At 47.7% G+C, this 19,727-nt stretch overlaps 7 protein-coding genes across 7 annotated transcripts; 2 read left to right on the top strand and 5 right to left on the bottom strand.

The window, feature by feature from the left end:
- Positions 1-3,428: 3,428 nt before the first annotated feature.
- Positions 3,429-3,605, bottom strand: LACBIDRAFT_310451 (uncharacterized protein; the record flags this gene model as incomplete). Its single annotated transcript, XM_001887501.1, has 1 exon — positions 3,429-3,605. The coding sequence occupies one exon, from the start codon at positions 3,603-3,605 to the stop codon at positions 3,429-3,431; it is 177 nt and encodes a 58-aa protein (XP_001887536.1).
- Positions 3,606-4,121: 516 nt separating this feature from the next.
- LACBIDRAFT_310450 (uncharacterized protein) lies at positions 4,122-4,395 on the bottom strand (the record flags this gene model as incomplete). The annotated part of the gene is made up of 2 exons (XM_001887500.1): positions 4,122-4,315; positions 4,368-4,395. The coding sequence occupies 2 exons, from the start codon at positions 4,393-4,395 to the stop codon at positions 4,122-4,124; spliced, it is 222 nt and encodes a 73-aa protein (XP_001887535.1).
- Positions 4,396-5,950: 1,555 nt separating this feature from the next.
- Positions 5,951-7,893, top strand: LACBIDRAFT_332947 (uncharacterized protein; the record flags this gene model as incomplete). Its single annotated transcript, XM_001887561.1, has 9 exons — positions 5,951-6,219; positions 6,371-6,481; positions 6,615-6,738; positions 6,818-6,924; positions 6,980-7,052; positions 7,161-7,358; positions 7,394-7,413; positions 7,586-7,643; positions 7,882-7,893. The coding sequence occupies 9 exons, from the start codon at positions 5,951-5,953 to the stop codon at positions 7,891-7,893; spliced, it is 972 nt and encodes a 323-aa protein (XP_001887596.1).
- A 1,502-nt stretch (positions 7,894-9,395) lies between these two features.
- Positions 9,396-9,833, bottom strand: LACBIDRAFT_310448 (uncharacterized protein; the record flags this gene model as incomplete). Its single annotated transcript, XM_001887499.1, has 3 exons — positions 9,396-9,546; positions 9,689-9,762; positions 9,813-9,833. 3 exons carry the CDS (start codon positions 9,831-9,833, stop codon positions 9,396-9,398), a joined length of 246 nt encoding a protein of 81 aa, XP_001887534.1.
- Positions 9,834-10,031: 198 nt separating this feature from the next.
- LACBIDRAFT_310447 (uncharacterized protein) lies at positions 10,032-10,578 on the bottom strand. Its single transcript, XM_001887498.1, has 3 exons — positions 10,479-10,578; positions 10,274-10,428; positions 10,032-10,222 (listed from the first exon to the last, which is right to left on the bottom strand). The coding sequence occupies exons 1-3, from the start codon at positions 10,509-10,511 to the stop codon at positions 10,165-10,167; spliced, it is 246 nt and encodes an 81-aa protein (XP_001887533.1). The 5' UTR covers positions 10,512-10,578; the 3' UTR covers positions 10,032-10,164.
- An 858-nt stretch (positions 10,579-11,436) lies between these two features.
- Positions 11,437-12,008, top strand: LACBIDRAFT_310446 (uncharacterized protein; the record flags this gene model as incomplete). Its single annotated transcript, XM_001887560.1, has 2 exons — positions 11,437-11,821; positions 11,884-12,008. 2 exons carry the CDS (start codon positions 11,437-11,439, stop codon positions 12,006-12,008), a joined length of 510 nt encoding a protein of 169 aa, XP_001887595.1.
- Positions 12,009-12,622: 614 nt separating this feature from the next.
- LACBIDRAFT_175119 (uncharacterized protein) lies at positions 12,623-14,535 on the bottom strand. Its single transcript, XM_001887497.1, has 6 exons — positions 14,481-14,535; positions 14,269-14,423; positions 14,044-14,207; positions 13,303-13,983; positions 12,999-13,238; positions 12,623-12,930 (listed from the first exon to the last, which is right to left on the bottom strand). Exons 1-6 carry the CDS (start codon positions 14,512-14,514, stop codon positions 12,699-12,701), a joined length of 1,506 nt encoding a protein of 501 aa, XP_001887532.1. The 5' UTR covers positions 14,515-14,535; the 3' UTR covers positions 12,623-12,698.
- Positions 14,536-19,727: the final 5,192 nt, after the last annotated feature.

Here is a 19,727-nt window from a genome sequence, read left to right as displayed (position 1 = left end):
CCTGGGTGTGCACATTGATGCCCAGTTGCGATGGAGGGTACAGGAGAATGGGGCTTTGGCGAAGGCTACGTCATATATCATGATGTTCCGTCGACTAACCCGCGCCAACATAGGTATTCGACCAAGGCTCATGCGACTACTGTACATCTCGGTGGCAGTCCCCAAGATGACTTATGCGTTGGACGTCTGGTTTGTGCCTCCGCACAAGAAGGAGGGCAAACGGAACAACAGCGGGTCAGTAAGGGCGCAGAAGGCAATGGGTAAGATACAGAGGATAGCGACGAAGGCGATCACAGGAGGCCTGTGGACCTCACCGAACGACCTGCTGGATGCACATGCCGGGGTCCTCCCGGTGAACCTCATGCTCGAGCGAATATGTCACTCGGCCATAGTCCGTACCGCGACCCTACCCGACAGCCACCCCCTTAGGGCCATGATACGCGGATATAGCAAGACTCCGGCAAAAACTCACCTTTCCCCCCTACAGAAGCTACTAGAATGCTTCAAGATCAAGCCACGGCGCTTCGAAACAATCAAACCAGACCCACGGCCTCCGACGTACAAGAGGGCCTTCACAGCAACGATCGCAAGTTCAAAAGAGGAGTCGATAAAAGACGAGGCAAAGGACAACTCCAACATCAAGATCTACACCGACGGTTCAGGGTTCGAAGGAGGGGTAGGGGCCGCGGCGGTCCTCTACAGGAAAGGGGTCGAGGAGCCTGAAAGAATCTTACGTTTTCATCTAGGTTCACTGAAGAAGCATACCACCTTTGAAGGGGAAGCGGTCGGTTCGATCCTCGCGGCATGGATGCTACAAGATCAACCAGAGGTAGGAAGATCGGCAATCACCAGCTACACAGACAGCCAGGCCTTCATAAAGGCGACGAACACGAGGAAACCGGGCCCAGGCCAATACCTGGTAATGGGTTACCTGGGCCTTACAGAGGTTATGGGTGATGGAGCTGACATCCCAGGTCCTGCAGGTACCGACAAGTTTGCGCTCAAGTGGGTGGCGGCTCACATGGGGGTGAAGGGGAATGAAAGGGTAGATGAAGAGGCGAAGAAAGCAGCACAGGGCGACTCAAGCCCACAGGAGGAACTGCCCCCGATACTTCGCAAGCGCTTGCCATACAGCGCGTCGGCGGTGAAGCAGGAGTTTGCAGAGCAGCTAAAAGTCAGATGGAAGAACGCGTGGAAGGAATCACCACGATACGCCAGGTTTCAACACGTTGACAAGGACTTCCCCTTCAACAAGTTCCGGAAAATCAGCGACAGGCTTTCCAGGCCTCAGGCAAGTTTACTAACACAGATACGCACCGGCCACATACCGCTCAACAGCTATCTCCATCGCATCAATAAGTCGACCACCGAGCGTTGCGCATCATGCTGGAGTAGGGAGCGATGGGAAATCACGGAGACGGTGGTGCATTTCTTATTTGAGTGTCAGACATACGCGGCAGAGCGATATGATATGGATAGAGTGCTGGGTCGTCACTCAAGGGATCTCCGAGGAATCCTGGCGAGTTTGGACAGGGTCAAGGAGCTGCTCAAATTCGTGGGGAGGACGGCCAGGCTCAAGACAACGCTTGGAGACACACTAGGTGATGTATCTCACTTAGAAAATGAAGAAGATTAACGGATAACACATGTTTTCAGGAATCTAGCTACCACGGCACAGGTTTCAACAGAATAGCTGGCCCCAGCCAGCAGGCTCGCCCAAAACACCCCCCCTCTCTCTCTCTCACCCGCCTCTCAGTCTGCGGACCTCAAGCAGAAGACTCCCTCTCTCAACAGATACAAGATTCACACCGGAAACGCAGGAAGACAGCTACGCACAAACACCGAGACATATGTCTCCACCTGATCATGCTCGTCCCATCGACTGTGCCTGTCGCTTCGCGATCGGGTACTTAACAGGCCGAAACACTACCAAGATGGATTGCACAGATAAGCAAGAAGACGAGACTACCCCGCTTACCTATATGGATGTGCCCCAAAACGGCGTTTTTGTGCCGGGCTGGATGGGGGAATGTTCGCTGTGGGCGTGCCCTCACCAGTGCATGGGGCAATCTCAAGGGGGTCAGGAATACATGGCATTAGGGGCCATAGGTAGTCTACAAAAAGTTGTAAAGTCTGACATAGGGCCTCGCCCTAATAGACTCTAAATTTGACTCGAAAAAAAAAAAAAAAAAAAAAAAAAAACGAGTATAGCCAGAGTCAAGGCTTGGATTTGTGTTCGGAATCGCATGATAAATCGATAGGGGTGCAGTGAGGGTTCAAGCGGGAGTTGCTTTGATAACATGAGAAGCTTCTAATCCCTTCAGCGCAGTATATCCAACAATTCGTCGGAGAATCGTAGATAAAGACGAAGATTGTAGTCAGCGAGAATCTTGTGATGGTTGATTGTTCTAGGTCTCGACACGAACTTGGCTTTGAGTTATTGTTCGACTGCTTCGTGTCCCGTGAACGCGATGCGTGTCTTCACAACCTCACCTTTTCGACGCTCGGGAAATTTTTTCAGCGCCCCTCTGGTTACATTTCGGGCACCCCTCGTCGAATCAGTCGGAATAGCCAATTTTATCGGACATATCTTTGCAGCAGACCTAAAGAGTACGCGGGACCGATAGGGATTCGGAAGCAGTTTTAACCCCACAAGCGTCTGGAAAGGCGGAGCGAGTACGCTGTGTTTGATGTGACTGCTGGCATGCCAGGAAGCGAAAGGAGCGCCATGAGTGATCTCCTAAGTACTGCACAATGCGCCTTTCCTATGTTTAGAGTTAACTGAAGTCCATTCCGAAGTTCTTGGTTGTTGTGAGTAGTATAGCCTCACGACGAAGCTGAGCAAAAATTCAGCAGATAGTGTTGTGAGATCGGGCACTGTCGCTGACTGTTACGGAACCACCTCAAATAAATTCCTCTGGTTCGAAGCTGAGACTGAAGCTTGCGAAATATCCGTAGCGTAGATCCGGCCTACCCCGCAGAAGGTAGCAATCATTCCCTAACGGAGCGAATGATAAATTCGGAGCATGATAATTACGAAAGCGGAAGCGCCTCTAAAGCAACAGTTTCATCTTGAATAGTTAGGTGATCCATTCAAACTTGGGCGTGGAATATGTCAGGAGGCGTAGGCACGTACTAACGGCCTGATCTTTTCGTATACTTTGTCAGGCTTTCTCTCGGTAGTGCGCATAGCCAGGGGGACTTCGAAACGGGACTGATCAAATATCTTGCAGGAGAGTGATAGAAGACCGACAGAAGCGAGACGGTCATCGGCGGCAGTCGGCAGAAAGCGATAGGAAAGCGGGAAGCGAGTGGCAGACTGTAAGTATAAGAACCTGTAGAAGAGCGGTGTCAATAGTTATTCCGCGGCTGTAGGATGGATTACTCACGCAAGTCAGAGACCTATAGATCGCGGCAAGCCGTTGTGGCTATAAGTTGCACGAAAGCAGCCTGAGGTAGAGCAGCCTATTTGCTGAAGGGACACTTTTCCAAGAGGACTGGCAGAGGGACTCGGGGAGTACTAGGTGATGGAGGTTCGTAACAACTCGAATGTGAGGCGGTAAACAAAATCGGGACCACGTGAGAGGACGTGACACGACGCGCATGTCACGAGGTCAACCAATCTCCCTCTCTGACCTACAGTAGGGACTGTCATGGATACACCCGGGTATTAACCGTACCCGATCCACGGATTTTCCCACCCACAGATCAGATAAGGCACATTACGGATATATCCGTGGGTAAAACGGCCTGAGTGGCTGAGGACATAGCTTCAGTTATATAAATGAGTGTATCTTGTTCATTTCTTGTCTGTTCTTTACAAAAAAAATTGTGTTATGAAGCGAAAATTCAGAAGAATTCATATTAAAACAAAAGTCATTCATATATGATCTAGATTGAGTACAGTAAAACTAAAGTTATTTATATATCATAATCTGAGGTCTTTCCCTTTATATAATGCTGCTGTAACTGAGCCTTGATCACAGAGTGTGTTTTGGGGTGTGTATTAGCATGCCTTGGCCATCTTGAGAGTATTTATTTTCAGTTTCAGAGAAATGCCTTTGAGAACAATTGATATTTATGTAGAGGTATTGAAAGAACAATTTTGGTGACATAAAGTGTTACAAAAAGAAATCATTGTCCATCTTTTTTTCAATCATTTGCATAACTTTATTGAAGCCTGGGTAGAGGGGGGATTTAATCCAGGATCTGAGAGCCATTTCCGCTCTGAATGTTTGAGAGTTAATATTGTGCTGGGTGAAATTGATCTGACGGTGGCCAGTGGAAAATGCTCGCTCTGCATCCACAGAAGTAGCTGCAACAATTGTTGAAAATAAAGGAACATAAGTGTGAATAATGGTGCTTACCTGGGGCTGAGCAGAAATCAGAACCCATTCGTGAGAGTTGTGGTCAGGACTGTGATGCATTGTGCCAGTACATCATATAACCTCCCATTTCCTTGATTGTTTCTGTTGCTACCCTGGGTTCATCAAGGTAAGCCTGAATGTGGTCCTTGACAAACTGATTTTCTTTTGGTGCATATTGTGATTGCTTTGGCTAAAAATTGAATTCAATAACAGGATTTAAAAGATATTTTTACCAACTACCTTGTTTTCCTCCCCTCTTAGCTCATTCTCCTCTTCACCTGCATATACACTGTCTCAGTAATCGCATACTATACTTTTTATAGACTTGATTTGTTGGACGTCATGACCATGGTCTTGAAACCATTTGACACTTGAGACAGCGACAAATATGTAGGGCTACATATGTAGAAACATATGCTCTCAAAACTGCAGGATATACTGTAATCTCTTTTGTTCTGATATATTTGCTCTCAATTTCTAAGTTTGGTGATGGAATTGTACATCCATCATATGCATAAAACAAACTTACAATAACAAAAGGGATCAGATCCAAAAAATGAACAATTAAATATAATCTGAATTCATACAGTCATCCACCTGCTAATGATACACCCAAAATGAGAAATTAGCTTCAACAGATTTGAGCACAACCTTTCTCTACAGAAACTACATGAAAATCTCTGATAAATGCCCTTCTATGACCATACCAAATTTCAGAATGTTTGACCCACATTTCACAGAGAAAAACTAAGATTATGGGTGTATCATTGAGGGGTGTGACTGTATTTGGCTATTCCTGAAAAACAGTCCATTTTGTATGCTCCACAGCTTTGCCAATTCTGCCTCAATTGTATCCAAATTATGTACAGTGGTAGATATGAGTTTGTACTATGTGTTACAACTTGTTTTGTGAGAATTGGTCTAGTATTGAGCAAGATATTTGCTAGTCAAAAGTGTATCAAATGGGGGTGGTGTATCATTAAGGGGTGGATGACTGTATTCAGAATACACTAAAATCTTGGCCCAGGAAGTTCAGCATATTCTAAATATGAGTTTAGATCATATTTATTCATTCATTTTTTGGACCTGATCCCTTTTTCTATTGTAAGTTTGTTTTATGCATATGATGGATGTACAATTCCATCACCAAACTTAGAAATTGAGAGCAAATATATTGGGGGAACACTGGTTTTGGCCTATTCTGCAGTTTTTATTGCCTACACTTAAAATATCCCAAAGAGGTCTAAAAATATATAATTTACCCACGGATACCTGCGGATAGTCCGGGTAGTTACCCGAATCCATCAGTTGAGCCCAAATATGGGTGGATTTCGGGTTCACCCGGGATTAGCCTATCCGTGACAGTCCCTAACCTACAGTAACACTGTACAGTTGATTCACTGTGGCTCATCCCATGTGTTGCCGTGGGCCTTGCCTGTTCCTCTAGCTGGTAAATAAATGCAGAGGCATTCACCCTGCGACAAAGTCTTCAATCGCAGTGATTAAAGTACGGCTCCCCACTCGCCCTGGGATGTCTTTCCTCTTCCGCTGATATCTTTATATAGGCAAATCTGAAAGAGAGCATGTTGCCAGCCGTTCGCACAAAAATACACTGGGATCAGGTTCTCAACACTGCTTCGTCGCTCAGAGACCAATCTTGCGCCTCTTCGGACCGCCACGAGTTCTTCGGCACATCGTTTACCGCATTGCATTTGAGGATGACACATGCTGGGCAACTTAATATCTCTTACGAAAACATTCCTGTCGAGACGATGCGATACGTCAAAAACATTTTGCCTGAGACGCCAATTGCCACTTGGTCGGACAGCGAGGATGGCGATGGAGCAGGTCGGTCAGTACATGTTCTTGAACTGGGTCGAGGGCAAGACCCTAAAACTTCCACTGGAACGCAACCTTTCCAGCCCGCAGATTTTTTGGCACACACCCGACCAAATAAACACGCGGCTATAAATAATCTGTAGAGCTCTTCATTCGTCGCTCAGATTCAAACCACCACCACCACCACTCCTGACTAGCTCTCGCCTTCCTCTAATTCTCCTATGGATCTCGCCTTTCCTCGGATGTTCGCCTCCTCATGCCACTCCTCATGCCTAGTAAGCCACACAATCTCGCCAGCTTCCACGCAAGCTGATTCTTCATGTCAGCCACTCACGCCCAATGCTATTTGATTTCAATAATCTCGACGTAATCTCACCACCGCAACATCATCGCTTCCTCAACGCTCAGCGCATTACAGCCTAGGCGAGCCAACCATTCCCGTTCCCCAAGTCAGGTATCGCCACGGTCACATCTCCTATTGTGTGGTGGCCATGAGCCTAAGCGTAGTAAAGTAGCCGCATCCCTTGCCTGGGTGTGTAATCGATCCAAGTATTGGGGTGTTGGCGTGGCCCCTCCCGTCAGGGGGGCCGGAGTGACACACCATCTGCCAGGACTGCCACTGGATGAAGGTTGACTTGGTTTCAACATGGTGCCCAAGTGGCTTTGTCTGTCTTGCGGCGCGTTTGGTCTCATCGATGCACGGTGCTTTCAATTCTGGGTGAGTCCAATTTAACCATTCACTTGACTCTGTTGCCTTAACATTTAACATCCAGCGGCGTCTTTCATCCGACGGCGATCTTTTCTCTAAGCGTGGTGTTTTTGACTTGGCGGGCCCATGCGCTTATTGTAAGCTCTATCCTTATTATTCTTTTGTCAGCCAACTCACAAGCATCCTTCGTTGCCACCAGCTCGTCCCCTCACAGACGCATTGAGCAGGTACCCTTTCATTTACAGAACAACCACTCGCTGCGCCACACATGTCCTAAAGCATCCTGGGTACTGGTGTTACCCAGGTGTGGAAAGTCGCCCCTTCATGGGGGCGTGGGCAGGCAGATGCGTGATTGCACACCTGGACGATTGTTGGGGGCCTTCCTCGAAGGTCTCAGGCATCATCTCACCAGACGTGGCACCGCTGACAACGGTGAAGCGGCGGTTGGTTGTTTTTGTTGTTGAACTGGGTATTCAAGATGCGGATGCTTCAACTCTGGTGAGTGTGGCCCTCCCATTTTTTTTTGTAAGCTTATATTTTCCTTTTCAGCAGACTGTCATGGGCTCATGGCTTGCTTGCTCGTTTTTTATTCAACTTCTGACCAATTCATCCTGGGGTTTGACAGTTATATGAGCGTCATTGTGATTTTTTCCTGACAAGTTGTTTCCAGGGTTCCACTCCAAACACCTCCAACCGCATCTCTACGCGCTTTACCTTTGGCCAGCGTGGTATGTATTCTAGATGGATAATCTTTCTTGTGGCACTGATCTTGAATTTTTAATTTGCATCTTTAAATTTTAGTTCACCCTCCTACATGTGTCCATCGCCCATTTTTTTATCTTTCCCTTATCCTCCTTTTTTTATTTATTTCACGACCATCACGCATCAGCAAAGACTTAATAAAACAAATCATCTTGTCGCAATCTATTTCGCCTTGTCAATGAAGCCTTGGAACATATGCTGTAGTTACATTCTTGAAAGTCTCTTCAACGGCGATGCATTAGAATATCAAGGAAGGCTCCATTGATCGGTCTCGGAGATCCAGGCGCTTGAGAATGTGCTGAGTGTAAGTGACACCTTAAACAAGGGACGATCGGGCAGTTAAGCGAAGCCCTTGACGGATTCCGTGACAAAGTAATCATTTTTGCATCGGTTATGTAATTACAACAAACCTATGGGAAAGTTTTTATTGTGACAGTATGTCTGCCAATTGTTCAAGGGGGCTGACAGAATAGAAACAATTAATGTGCTTATTGTTTAAATTTTCCCATAACTGTGTTACCTAGGCAAAGCTTTGCTAAAAATAAAAGTTTTTCCTATTGCCAAAGAGACAGACTGAATTGTTCCTGGAATTCGTTACATTTACAAATTTTAATTCTTACCAGCCTTTTGTCCTGTAGATGTACCTCAAGACACATTTTAAAAATAGTAACAACATTTTTTTTACATCTGGATGTCACCTTTGCAAAATAGGCAAACATGCTGTCAAAATAAAAAAATTCCCATAAGTCTGTTTTAATTACATAAGAGGTGCAAAAATGATTAGTTTGTCATGCAATCTGTCAAAGGCTTCGCTTAGCTACCCGATCGTCCCTTGTTTAAGGTGTGAAGGGCTCTCCTCTCTTTTCAAATTCTTAAGTAGTCACTAGCATATGTAGTACATATTTAGAGAACTTGCATGGCTAACTAGCTCAGCTGGATAGAGCACCGTGCTCATAAACCCCAGTGAAAATTGACCCTGTGCAGATCGGGTTTCTCCAGATCAAATCGATATATTTGCCAATTTCCGGCCATCTCCCCTGTTCAGATCGGGCTCCACCGATCCATTTGGCCATTTTTTAGGGTCGATTTTCACTGGGCATGAACAGTGACACGGAGGTCCTGGGTTCGATCCCCACGTTGGCCAACATTTTTTAAATAAGTAACTTTCCTTTCACAGACATGAGGATTACGGACCACCTAGATTTTTCAATATCAGGAAAAATACATTCAAGACTGTCTTCTGAACGTAAAAAAATTGACCAGGGAAACAGAGCTCGGCGAGGTTACATTCTCTTCTAATTTGGAGTTTTATGACATGACAGTATTTCATCATAAGAAAAAGCAAGATAACAAGCGGAGTGCGGTTGATGAAAGACGACTAGAACTACTTTAGGTGGAGTTGAAGAGGCGAAGAGAAAGAGGGAAAAAAAGCTACAAATGAATGAGTGGGAAAGAAAGAGTAAAAGAGAGGAGAAACCATGAAAGAATCGTGACTATAAATTTCAACGTGAAGATGAGAAAGTCAAAGGCAACGTTGACTCACAGCCTGTTGATTCTGAGTACACGTTCAAAGCCTGGAAGGTTAAATTGAAGCCCTGAATTGAGTTGCAAAAATGAGATTCACAAAAACAGAATGTGCTCACCAGAGTCGTAACATCTGCACACAAAGCTAGTACCCAATTCAAAAGCAGAAACAACCAACCACCGCTTCACCGTTGTCAGCGGTGCCACGTCCGGTCAGACGATGCCAGAGACCTCCGAAAAGGCCCCCAACAATCATCCAGGTGTGCAATCACACATCTGCCTGCCCACGCCCCCGTGAAGGAAGGAGCGACTTTCCACACCTGGGTAACACCAGTACCCGGGATGCTTTAGGACATGTGTGGTGCAGCGAGTGGTTGTTCTGCTAATGAAAGGGTACCCGTTGATCGTAAGTGCTTCCAAAGGTACGAGCTGATGGCCCAAAGAGTTGTGAGGTGGCTGACAAGGACAATATAGAGATAGAGCTTACCATGAGAGAATGTGCCCGCCCAGTTGAAATATGTAACCACGCCCGGAAAAAAAATCGCCATCGGGAAAATGCCGCTGTAGATAAATCATAAGGCAACGATCTAGCAAAGAGGATTGACGCTCACCAATATTTGAACACACCACATATCGACGAGGCCCAACCCGCCACAAGAAAGACAAAGCCACTTATGCACCATGTTGAAACCAAGTCAACCTTCATCCAGTGAGCAGTCCTGGCAGATGGTGTGTCACTCCGGCCCCCCTGACAGGAGGGGCCACGCCAGCACCCCAATACCTGGGTCGATTACACACCCAGGCAAAGGATGCGGCTACTTTACTATGCTTAGGCTCAAGGCCACCCACACAGTAGGAGATGTGACCGTGGCGATATCTGACTTGGCAGCGGGCATGGGTGACTCATCTAGGCTGCGATGCTAGAGGGCTTGAGCGGCGTTAGTGTTCGAGTTTGAGATGCTGTTATGCTGGCGAGATCACGTAAATACTGTTGGGATTGCGTATTGTCGGGCGTAGGTGGCTGACAAAGAGAATTAGTGTGCCTGGAGGCTGGTCAGATAGCGTGGCGTACTAGGTGTGGGCAGTGCCCCAAGGAGACGAACATAGCGTTAGGCGTGAGTGGCTGATATAGAGAAGTAGCGTTGGGGGTGTTCGAGTTTGAGATGCTGTGAAGTTGGAGAGATCGCGTAGATACTGTTGGGATTGCGTATCGTTGGGCGTCGGTGGCTGACATAAAGAATAGTGTGCCTGGAAGCTGGCAAGATAGCGTGGCGTACTACGTGTGAGCAGTGGCTCGAGGAGGCGAACATGGGATGGGAAGATAGAAATGAAAGATTAGAGGGGTTCGCTTAATAGAGGAAGACATGTCAAACAAGGCGGGGGCCAGTCAAGAGGGGTGATGTGGTGGTTTGAGCACAAGCAATGGATTAGATTGCTCAACAGCTTTCCAGGTCATTTATAGCGCGTGCGTATTTGGTCGAGTGTGTACCAGTTTTGGTCGCCAAACATACGCCTTGTCATTGCGTTGTCGCGTTGTCTGCACTGGCCCCCTGAAAAACCCACTACTTACGTAGCGGGCATTGAAAGACCAAGCGCAAAATATTGCATAGACGATGGAGAATCAGTCGCCTCGCGCGAGTTGGACAGGGACAGTCTCAATTCGGAGCCTGTTGAAAGTTGTAAGTAAGTAAATCCAACCCAGTACCATTTTGTGAAATTGTGCTCAGGATGCTCGACTCAATTCAGGCTTTTTGAGCGTTAAACGTTGAATGTTTGTTAAATTTATGCTCTGTTCTGCAATCGCGATCTCAAATTCGCTATTTCAAATATTCTCTTTGATCCTCCCACACAGCTGAAAAGGACTACATCTTTCGGAGTCGCTACATGTAGCGCACGGATGACCGCACCAGTCAGGCTCGTCCCCACACAGCGGTGATGCAAGCCCACCACCCGTCCAAGTACCTCTTTCGAGGACGACCTCTCTTAAGGACGACGGGTCTCGCGAAGGGAGTCATATAACTCAAGCCACGTTCCTACTCCCTTCTTGGCTAAGCTGGAAAGTTCGCGAATGCTCAGGTCGTTTTGAGTAACCGGCCTCGTGCCTTGGAAGGCCTTTGTTCTTTCATGCAATGTGGTCGTCCCAAATCCTTTCTTAGAGCGCGTATAAAGACATGTCCCACTTCCAGTCTCTTCCCTCATCCCCCTGCGATACCCCAACCACACCACCCATTCCCAATGCCAAGCAACATCGAACAAGCTATATCCCTCGTCCTCTCGTCCCACCAATCTCCCCAAGTATCCACCGTCCTCAACGCATACCTCCGCATCGCAGGCTTCCCCCTAGCCACACCCGACGCCGTCACCCTATTCGAACGCGCTTTGGACAAGCACCCGCACATGGAAGAACGCCCGGCGGGGACCGTGGTGACGAAGGCTATCACGGACGTTCGGCAGGACTACTACATGAGGGTGTTGGATCTGGGTAGTCTGGTGATGCCTGGCATTGTGGATGGGTTGTACAAGTGCCCGTGCTGTGGCAGGAATATGAGCGAGGATGAGATGAAGAGGAAGGTGTTGGCATTGGAGGATGGGTTGGAGATGGAGCAATATCATTATCTTGGTTAGTGACTTTTTTTTTCTTTCTGCGTCGGCTTGAATCTGAATTGACTATTTCCTTCGTAGCTGCCCCCGAGAAACCGAAAAAGATAAAGTCAAAACGCCGCATCGCGACAAAGACAAAGGCCCGCATGCGCAAAGCAAGACCGTTTGATCCATACGGTCCGTCGACCAGCGCTTCTTCCATGTGATGGATAAACAAGCGCTCTTCTATGCGGGCGGGAAATTTATGCGGGGTTCTTTGCGTCTTGGATGCAAGGCTTGTACCTCTTCACGGTGTACGGTGTCGTCCACGGACTCGTCGGCCCACATCACCCACGCTTCGCCCAACCTACCTCGCCCGCCGTCGTCCAGACTCCAAACTTCCTTGCCCCAATTTCCCCCACCGACAATTATACTTCTTTCCTCAATCGTCTTCTCAGAACATCTTGTAATCCCTTTCATATTTCCTGGAAGGATCTGTCCTTGCCCGACCCATTATCCCTCCTTCCCCACAGGAACCCCTCGTTTTCCTTCCCTCCCGCAAGACCTTCGTTATTCTTTCCCTTTCGGAACGACTGTATCATTACTTCCTCGGAACGACTTCGCGAGGCCTCTTCGTGACCATATCTGCATGCTACTTTCGAATGCGGGAAGTCCATTGGGCTTCTCAGCCCCAATTCTACACCGACGAATTATGTACAAATTTACGTATGTATATCTATGCTAGCCTCCACCTTACTTTACGCACGTCGTGGACATATATCTTACGCTCCTAAGTATATCACATTCTCAATGCAATGATCATCGCACTGCCAACATTATTCGTAAGACACTTCCATTGCACTAGCAAAACACAGCGGAAACTCTCTCTCTCGCATTTCTATCAACCACAAACCCATCTACAGTTGAGGCTGAGCCAGCTCAGGCAACCTCAACCCAAGATTATCAGGCAACGCAAGCGTATCATCCGCCGCACTCGCCAAGTGCCCACCAAACCCAACAGCGCCATTCACCGCTCGGAACTCTTGGATCCTTCTCTCAACCTCTGGGCGGAAGTGGCGCATGAGGCCTTGGATGGGCCAGGCGGCGGCGTCGCCTAGTGCGCAGATCGTTCGGCCTTCGACTTGTTTGCTGCAAGGGGGAGGGGAGGTGGGTTAGTGGGGAAACGGGAAACAAGGAGGGGAAGGAGGAGGGCTCACGTCAATTCGAGCAACATATCAATCTCACGGAGGTGCCCACGTCCTTCAACCATCCTATTCATCATGTTCATCATCCACGTCGTGCCCTCCCTGCAGGGGGTACACTGCCCGCACGACTCGTGCTTGTAAAACTGGGAGAAGCGCGCGATGGCCGCGACGATGTCGGTGCTTTTGTTCATGACGATGACGGCGCCTGTGCCGAGACCGGTTTGTGCGTCTTTGAGAGAGTCGTAGTCCATCCTGCGGGGTGAGTAAGTAAATGATAAAAAAAGGGGGGGGAGGTTTGAAGAAGAGAGAGACGTACAAGACTTCAGCACACACATCCTTGGGGATGACGGGAACGGAAGAGCCTCCAGGCACGATACCAAGAAGGTTATCCCACCCCCCAACAACACCACCACAATGCTTCTCAATCAAATCCTTCAACGGAATACTCATCTCCTCCTCCACAACACACGGGTTATTCACATGCCCACTAATGCAATACAACTTCGTCCCCTGATTCCTCTCCCTCCCGAACCCCGCAAACCAGCTCGCACCCCGCCGACAAATCGTAGGCGCAACAGCCACAGTCTCCACATTCGCCACCGTCGTCGGGCACCCGAACAGGCCCACGTCAGCAGGGAACGGGGGTTTTAAACGCGGTTTCCCCTGTTTCCCTTCGATACTCTCGATCAGAGCCGTTTCCTCGCCGCAGATGTACGCCCCCGCACCGCGGTGCACGTATACGTCGAACGCGTACCCCGACCCGCATGCGTTGGGCCCGAGGAGACCGGCGGTGTAGGCTTCGTGGATGGCTTGTTGCACGTGTGAGGCTTCTTGGTAGAACTCCCCGCGGATGTAGATGTACGCTGCTGTGGCGTTCATGGAGCGGCCCGCGACGAGGCAGCCTTCGATGAGTTTGTGGGGGTCCCCTCGCAGGATCTCGCGGTCTTTGCAGGTCCCCGGTTCGCCTTCGTCGGCGTTGATGACGAGGTAGCGGGGTCTAGAAAGGAAAGGGGTCTTTAAGACTTTTTTTTTCGAGGAAGTGGGTTGTTGAGTTCACCTAGGATCGTTCTGCCACCCTGGCTTGTTCATGAAGCTCCACTTGAGGCCACTAGGGAAACCAGCTCCACCACGTCCGCGCAACCCAGAATCTTTGATCTGCTGGATAATCCATGCGTCGCCTTTGAGGATGATATCTTTTGTACGGTGCCAGTCACCACGGCTCTACGTGTCCCCATGAACGTCAGTCATCGACGCCAATGACCAAGTTGGTAGGTGGACTTACGAGAGCGCCTTTAATCCCATGATCATGCCTACAATACGCATTTGTAAAAATCCTATCCTGGTCCTTCAACCCGCCGTATCGACGAACAGGAGGGTCCGCGACGGTGGCAAAGGAACGCTGTATGCGAAGTTTGGCGCGGAATGGGCGGGATATATCTAGGAGTTAAGCTTTAAGGTAAGGAAAAGGGGAAAGAGAGGAGGAAGGAGACTTACGGGTCGCGGACGCTGCTCGAAGCGACGAGGACATTGTCGTTGTCGTCGTCGTCGTTGCGGACGTTGAGCTGGCTTGGAGTTTGTGTTGAGGCGGAGTTTTTCGGATGACGAGTTACGTAATGATAAAATGCTGGACCTGTGATTGGCTGACTGGCCACACCTACAACTCAACTACAACTCCTGAAAATACCTCCCACACTTTAGCGAGAGGACTGCGTCGAAGAAACTTGTTTATTGGTGAAGCATTAGCGGAAGGTATCTTTTTTCAATCAAGCCAGCTCCATTCTCTCTGAATTATGTACGCTCACACCGCACACAAGGCACACAAGGAATTTACAGTACTAAAATTTACTGGTTGGTTAGGAACCGTATGTCGTGTTCGAATTCGTTTCGTTGAGTCCTCATTGTCAGTTAACGCCTTCCTCTCGAGGCCCGAGTGGCGCCACCTTAGCGCTGACGATACGCCCAATGTCAGGTCTACATTGTCAATCTACCTTCGCCCTATGGTGCCCATTTTCACCAGATCGAGATGGACGACGACTACTTAACCTTTCACCTTTTGTTATCTTGGGAACAAAAACTTTTAGGGGACGTTATAATATCAGGTTCCTCAGCGGCAAAGTGGAGCAACCTACTAATGCCGCACTGTCTAAAATTATTCCTTCCAAATGGACGACTTGCGCCCCCGAAATAATGCGATCTTGTGCTTTTAACACTCCCCTGTCTACGCTACGTTGTCAACTTACCTTCGCTTTGTACTCACCGGCGGACACAATTTCAGCGTCTACGGAACCCTCTCCTTATAATATGACTGATGTGGAGTAAGCTGTTGACCGCTTATTTTTCGCAAGTCGATGACATGCGAGCTTCAATGAAGTTGTTGACATCATCTTTTCTCGGGCTCATCCAAGGTTCATCTGACGTTATAATGACATTTCCTTCCCCGTGTTCCGCGACCCCCATCCGGGCAAAAGGAACTCATAAAATGGTAACGTAGCCTATCTGAAAATCTGGCAACTCTGAAATCAGGTCCAGACGGTCGACTTACTTGTTGTTTCGCTGCAGGACACAATTTTTTTTTTCATTTTGAACGGTCAAATTTACATTATCGACTCACTTCGGATCTTCGAACGGCACAATCATGAATCCTTCAATGTCCAAGGAACATACCTCAGTTTATGTTATGTAACGGACTGATCACGCATCCGAAGTTCCCAAGATATTTCTTGTAAGTTGACAGATTGACCCCCAGATTTTTTACAAGTTGACTGCCTACTTTAGCTTTACATTGTCAAACGTGTTCCGTCCGTTCAAGGACACAATCTCCCATCTGTTCAACGTGACGTTCTCTTCTTGAGTGATTCGATGCAGGGGCGTTACGAATCACAGATTCCTGAAAAGTAGTTTATTCTAAACTTGGTCAGGTACGTCGCTCAACTAAGAGTATACTTTGATCGTTCCAGATGACAGAAATTCGCACATGGGAATTTTGGGTCTTGTTCCCAATAAATGAACTGCTGTAAGTCGGTGACATGCATAATGATGAGTAACCTCAGGCTGACGTCAATGTATCCTTCATAGTATAATTTTGCGATGTTCAATGCGTGCTACACGCGTATTGGAAACGATTCTACGCGCTTTTGACGCGCTTTCAACGCATCTATATGGAAGGCACTATCTTCCTTTGGATGATACAAATGACGACGATCTTCCCGGTTTAGCTCTCTCGGAACCTACATCCAATCGGGTATTTCCATTTGACAGACCATTCCGAGCCTAACGAACAATAAACAATCGGCATTCAATCTCCACTACCTCAGAGATAGGAAAAACAAATTTTTTGCGAGTTCAAGATAGAGCTTTCTTCCCCTGGACTATGCCCCATGCATGCTCAAGCTACCCACACAAAATCGGAACACTACTCCCATGGTTCCGGAAGAAACACAAGACCGATTCTGACGGTTTTTTTTGTTGACTCAGGAGGCCCAGGAACAATGACATGGGCGGTGATGTGGAGTTCTCAGTTGGTTTGACGCTGAACGGCTGTTCGAGTTCTTGTGTCCCTGATCAATGACGAGATTACCGGAAAACAAGGACTTGTAACTTGTTATTGTTGATTTTGTTGATAGGAGGTGGGCGTATGGACACATGATTTTAAGGAATCGAATTCATCATGAACCTCTTATTTCAATGGCGTGTAGTCTTTTCTTTTCTTTCCCCTACCTAATTACTCCGTTTGAGAGATATTACGGTTCAGATACTCATGTTTGAAAGGATTTTAAGAGAGCCTCCTTCCTAATAAACATTGACTTTGGGACAGAAACGCAACTTACCCATGGTTATGGACTATCAGCATGAACGCGCAAAACATTTGATAGTCTACTGTAGTCACGTATATTGTTATAGAAATCGAAGTTCGGCTACTTTAAGTTTATGTACTACCCCAAATCCATAATCTTGTATAAGCAGAGAGAGAAAACGAGCTTTGAAAATCTCGGAAATATTTTTTGCGAGTGCAGGAGAACGGCGAAATTCCGGTCAAGTAATTACAAAACGAACTATTGAAGAGAACTGAAAACAATCAACGGCCTAAAACAAAAATCCAAACGCTCGAGTACCCACCTTTGTACTTTGAATGTCAAGGCCTCTCCAAAAAAAAATTGAGTGCTAAACACTCGGGGCCAGGAACGGCGTCATAAAAGGCGCCCAAACGTGCCTAGCGCCAGCTTCTTGGGCTTTTCGACCGATGATTCTGTCTTTTGATTGACGTACATACCGGGTCGGCGGAGTAATTACGTAGCACTCGGATCGGGATGTGGGGTTCTTGTTCCCGAAGTCCAGACAAACGCGGCAATGCGAAGATCTGTACGAGGGCATAATTAAGGCCCACATCTCCTAGAACCTAGATTGGCGTACCTGCTCGTGTCCGTCAAAAAAGCAACGCCCTAGATTAGCCTAGATTGGTATAACGGCTTTCAGAGACCTATGGAGGAAGAAGGTCGAGAGCAGTAAAAACGGTCTGATTGGCCGAGCGGACGTAATATTTTTTTCTGCACTGAGAGCAGTGAAAAATTAGAAAAATACCCACGGTGAGTCTAAATCACGCCAATTCAAGGAATAATTGTTCCCTGATGTCGCTATTTTCGCGTACGATCTGGAATGCTCGGTATTCAGTACTTGTAAGTACAGAAACTAGAGTAAGGTCAGATTAAAACGCGAAAACGTAGGACAGATCCCGCGAAATTTTCGGTCTGGAATTCAGCGTTCCGTCTCTGTCGTGGTCTGTGGACGCGATGTCGATGTTGTGATTGATCAGACGATCACACCCAAAACAGATCCGCCAAGAAAAAGTGCCACATGTCGCAGATTAGGCCAGATCTAATCGCGTGTCCCTGATGCTTTATGACGGGTTGAGCAAGATTAGGATTCAGTCCGACTCCCGAGGCATGGAGGCCGCCCATGATGAATCTGACGGCAGGATTAGATTTATGCTACTGGACGAGTTTCTGAAAGCAAGTAAAGGTGTATTAAGGCACCTCGTCATCTCTCTATGTTTTTAGGGATGCGCCGCCGCCAAGGAGGCGCCACGAGGTTAGTAAAGACGGATGACCTGGGATGATCTTTCTTTTCAATCTTTGTTCTCGACTTCGGCTGCTTCCAGGTCCCTGTCCTCTCAAAATCCCCCCCGAATTCATCCCTGTCTATGATTGCTATTTAATCCCCTCGAAATGTACTCGGATGATTAGAGAAATTCGCCCCTCTACAAGTACTACTCCAAGAACTGGTAAGCGGGCCCGGGGATTGACAAACCTCTCGATCACTCCGGCTCCACAGACCGCTTAAACATCTTTACTCTTTTCACTACAAGCACTCTCTCCGAAGCCTAAGCGTGCCTCTCGGTTCACCATGATCCGCTTCGACCAACTACCCCCCGAGGTTACACAAGCTATGTGTACCCCAATGCACCAAATCCTTCCCCCGACTCCCATTGCTTCACACCCGGGATACTCCACTGGCGCACTATACCTCGGCTCTCTTTCTGCTGTAATGGATGTCGACCTCCTTCGGCAAAACCACATCACCCATCTCGTTCAAGTCCTCGATGTCCCTTGGTTGCCGCTGTCAGAGAAGGAGGGATTCAACTGCTATCGTATCGACATCCTCGACCAGAGCACGGTAGATATCAGACCCCATCTGGAAGCGGCATGTGCGCACATTGATAAGACGCTGAAGAGTGGGAGGAGCGTGTTGGTACACTGTCAGCAGGTAAGAATTCCTTGCTTCCATTTATTGCTTTCGATGGTCGAAAATAGATTCTACCATTTTGGCCTCCCATCCCGATCTGACACAATGTAATCCTCCAGGGTGTGTCACGAAGCGCCTCCATTGTCATTGCGTACCTCATCCGCAATCATGGTATGACATTCGACGCAGCTCAAGCTTTTGTCAAACACAAACGCGCCTGCATCAAGCCCAACTCGGGCTTCGTCAAAGCTCTCCAGGAATGGGAAGCATCCTGGCGTCGTCCAGCAATATCACGTCGATTCACGTCCTGAAGAATACAAACGCGCCCAGGAACGACATCTTCAAGTACCCTCAAAATATCCTCCTGAATCGTGATTGCATCCTTGTGCCTGTCCTTTTTGCCCTTTTTCATATATGACATCATTATCAGGAACTCGTCACATGATGACGTACCTTACACTCCTTTCTATATCCATCCATCTTCCCCTTTCTTTCTTGTACCTCGTTTCTTTGGACCCTCGCCTCCCTTTCTACAAATACCCTGTTGAGTACTTCCATGTGCCAGTATTTTCGCTGCAGTCTTAGGGATACACGTACATTATAGTCTGTCCAATGTTAATATGGGTTTCTTGGTGTCAACCAAGTGTCAACTTTCATATACACGTGAGCGCTTTTCTTCTTTCCTAAATAGCTTATGAGTGCACACCCAAGTTTGTCGTTCTCTTTGATTTCAGAGCGTCAACAAGGTACAAATGTTGAGCGATTTTAGGAGCCTTGGATAATGCTGTGAGCTTCACGTTGGCTTCACGGTGCCCAGTGGACAGCAGAAGAAAATACCGCGCTCACTGGCGCAATTGGACGCGAAATAAAAGCGAACTGGCAGATAAATCATACATGCGCCCAGGTAAAAATTAAAAAAAGCAAAGTAAAACCAATAATGATACCGAATATATAATATCAGCTCCTCTCCGCCAATTCCTCCTCCAAAACCTCCTCCAAGCG

Source organism: Laccaria bicolor, genomic scaffold (genome assembly GCF_000143565.1).
Source record: "Laccaria bicolor S238N-H82 LACBIscaffold_46 genomic scaffold, whole genome shotgun sequence".
NCBI lineage: Eukaryota > Fungi > Basidiomycota > Agaricomycetes > Agaricales > Hydnangiaceae > Laccaria > Laccaria bicolor.
Note: the sequence above shows the minus strand (reverse complement) of the source record. Positions and strands in the feature narration are given on the sequence as shown.

What these genes read in the sequence shown, in the direction of transcription:
- LACBIDRAFT_310447 (XM_001887498.1), bottom strand. Translation starts at nt 10,511, where the DNA reads ATGTTCGCCTCCTCGAGCCACTGCTCACACGTA. An exon ending in CGAGCCACTGCTCACACGTA is followed by an intron (nt 10,429 to 10,478) that starts GTACGCCACGCT and finishes TCTTTATGTCAG; the next exon opens with CCACCGACGCCCAACGATAC. An exon ending in TGGGGCACTGCCCACACCTA is followed by an intron (nt 10,223 to 10,273) that starts GTACGCCACGCT and finishes TCTCTTTGTCAG; the next exon opens with CCACCTACGCCCGACAATAC.
- LACBIDRAFT_175119 (XM_001887497.1), bottom strand. Translation starts at nt 14,514, where the DNA reads ATGTCCTCGTCGCTTCGAGCAGCGTCCGCGACCC. An exon ending in ATGGGATTAAAGGCGCTCTC is followed by an intron (nt 14,208 to 14,268) that starts GTAAGTCCACCT and finishes GGGGACACGTAG; the next exon opens with AGCCGTGGTGACTGGCACCG. An exon ending in GATATGTTGCTCGAATTGAC is followed by an intron (nt 12,931 to 12,998) that starts GTGAGCCCTCCT and finishes TCCCCCTTGCAG; the next exon opens with CAAACAAGTCGAAGGCCGAA.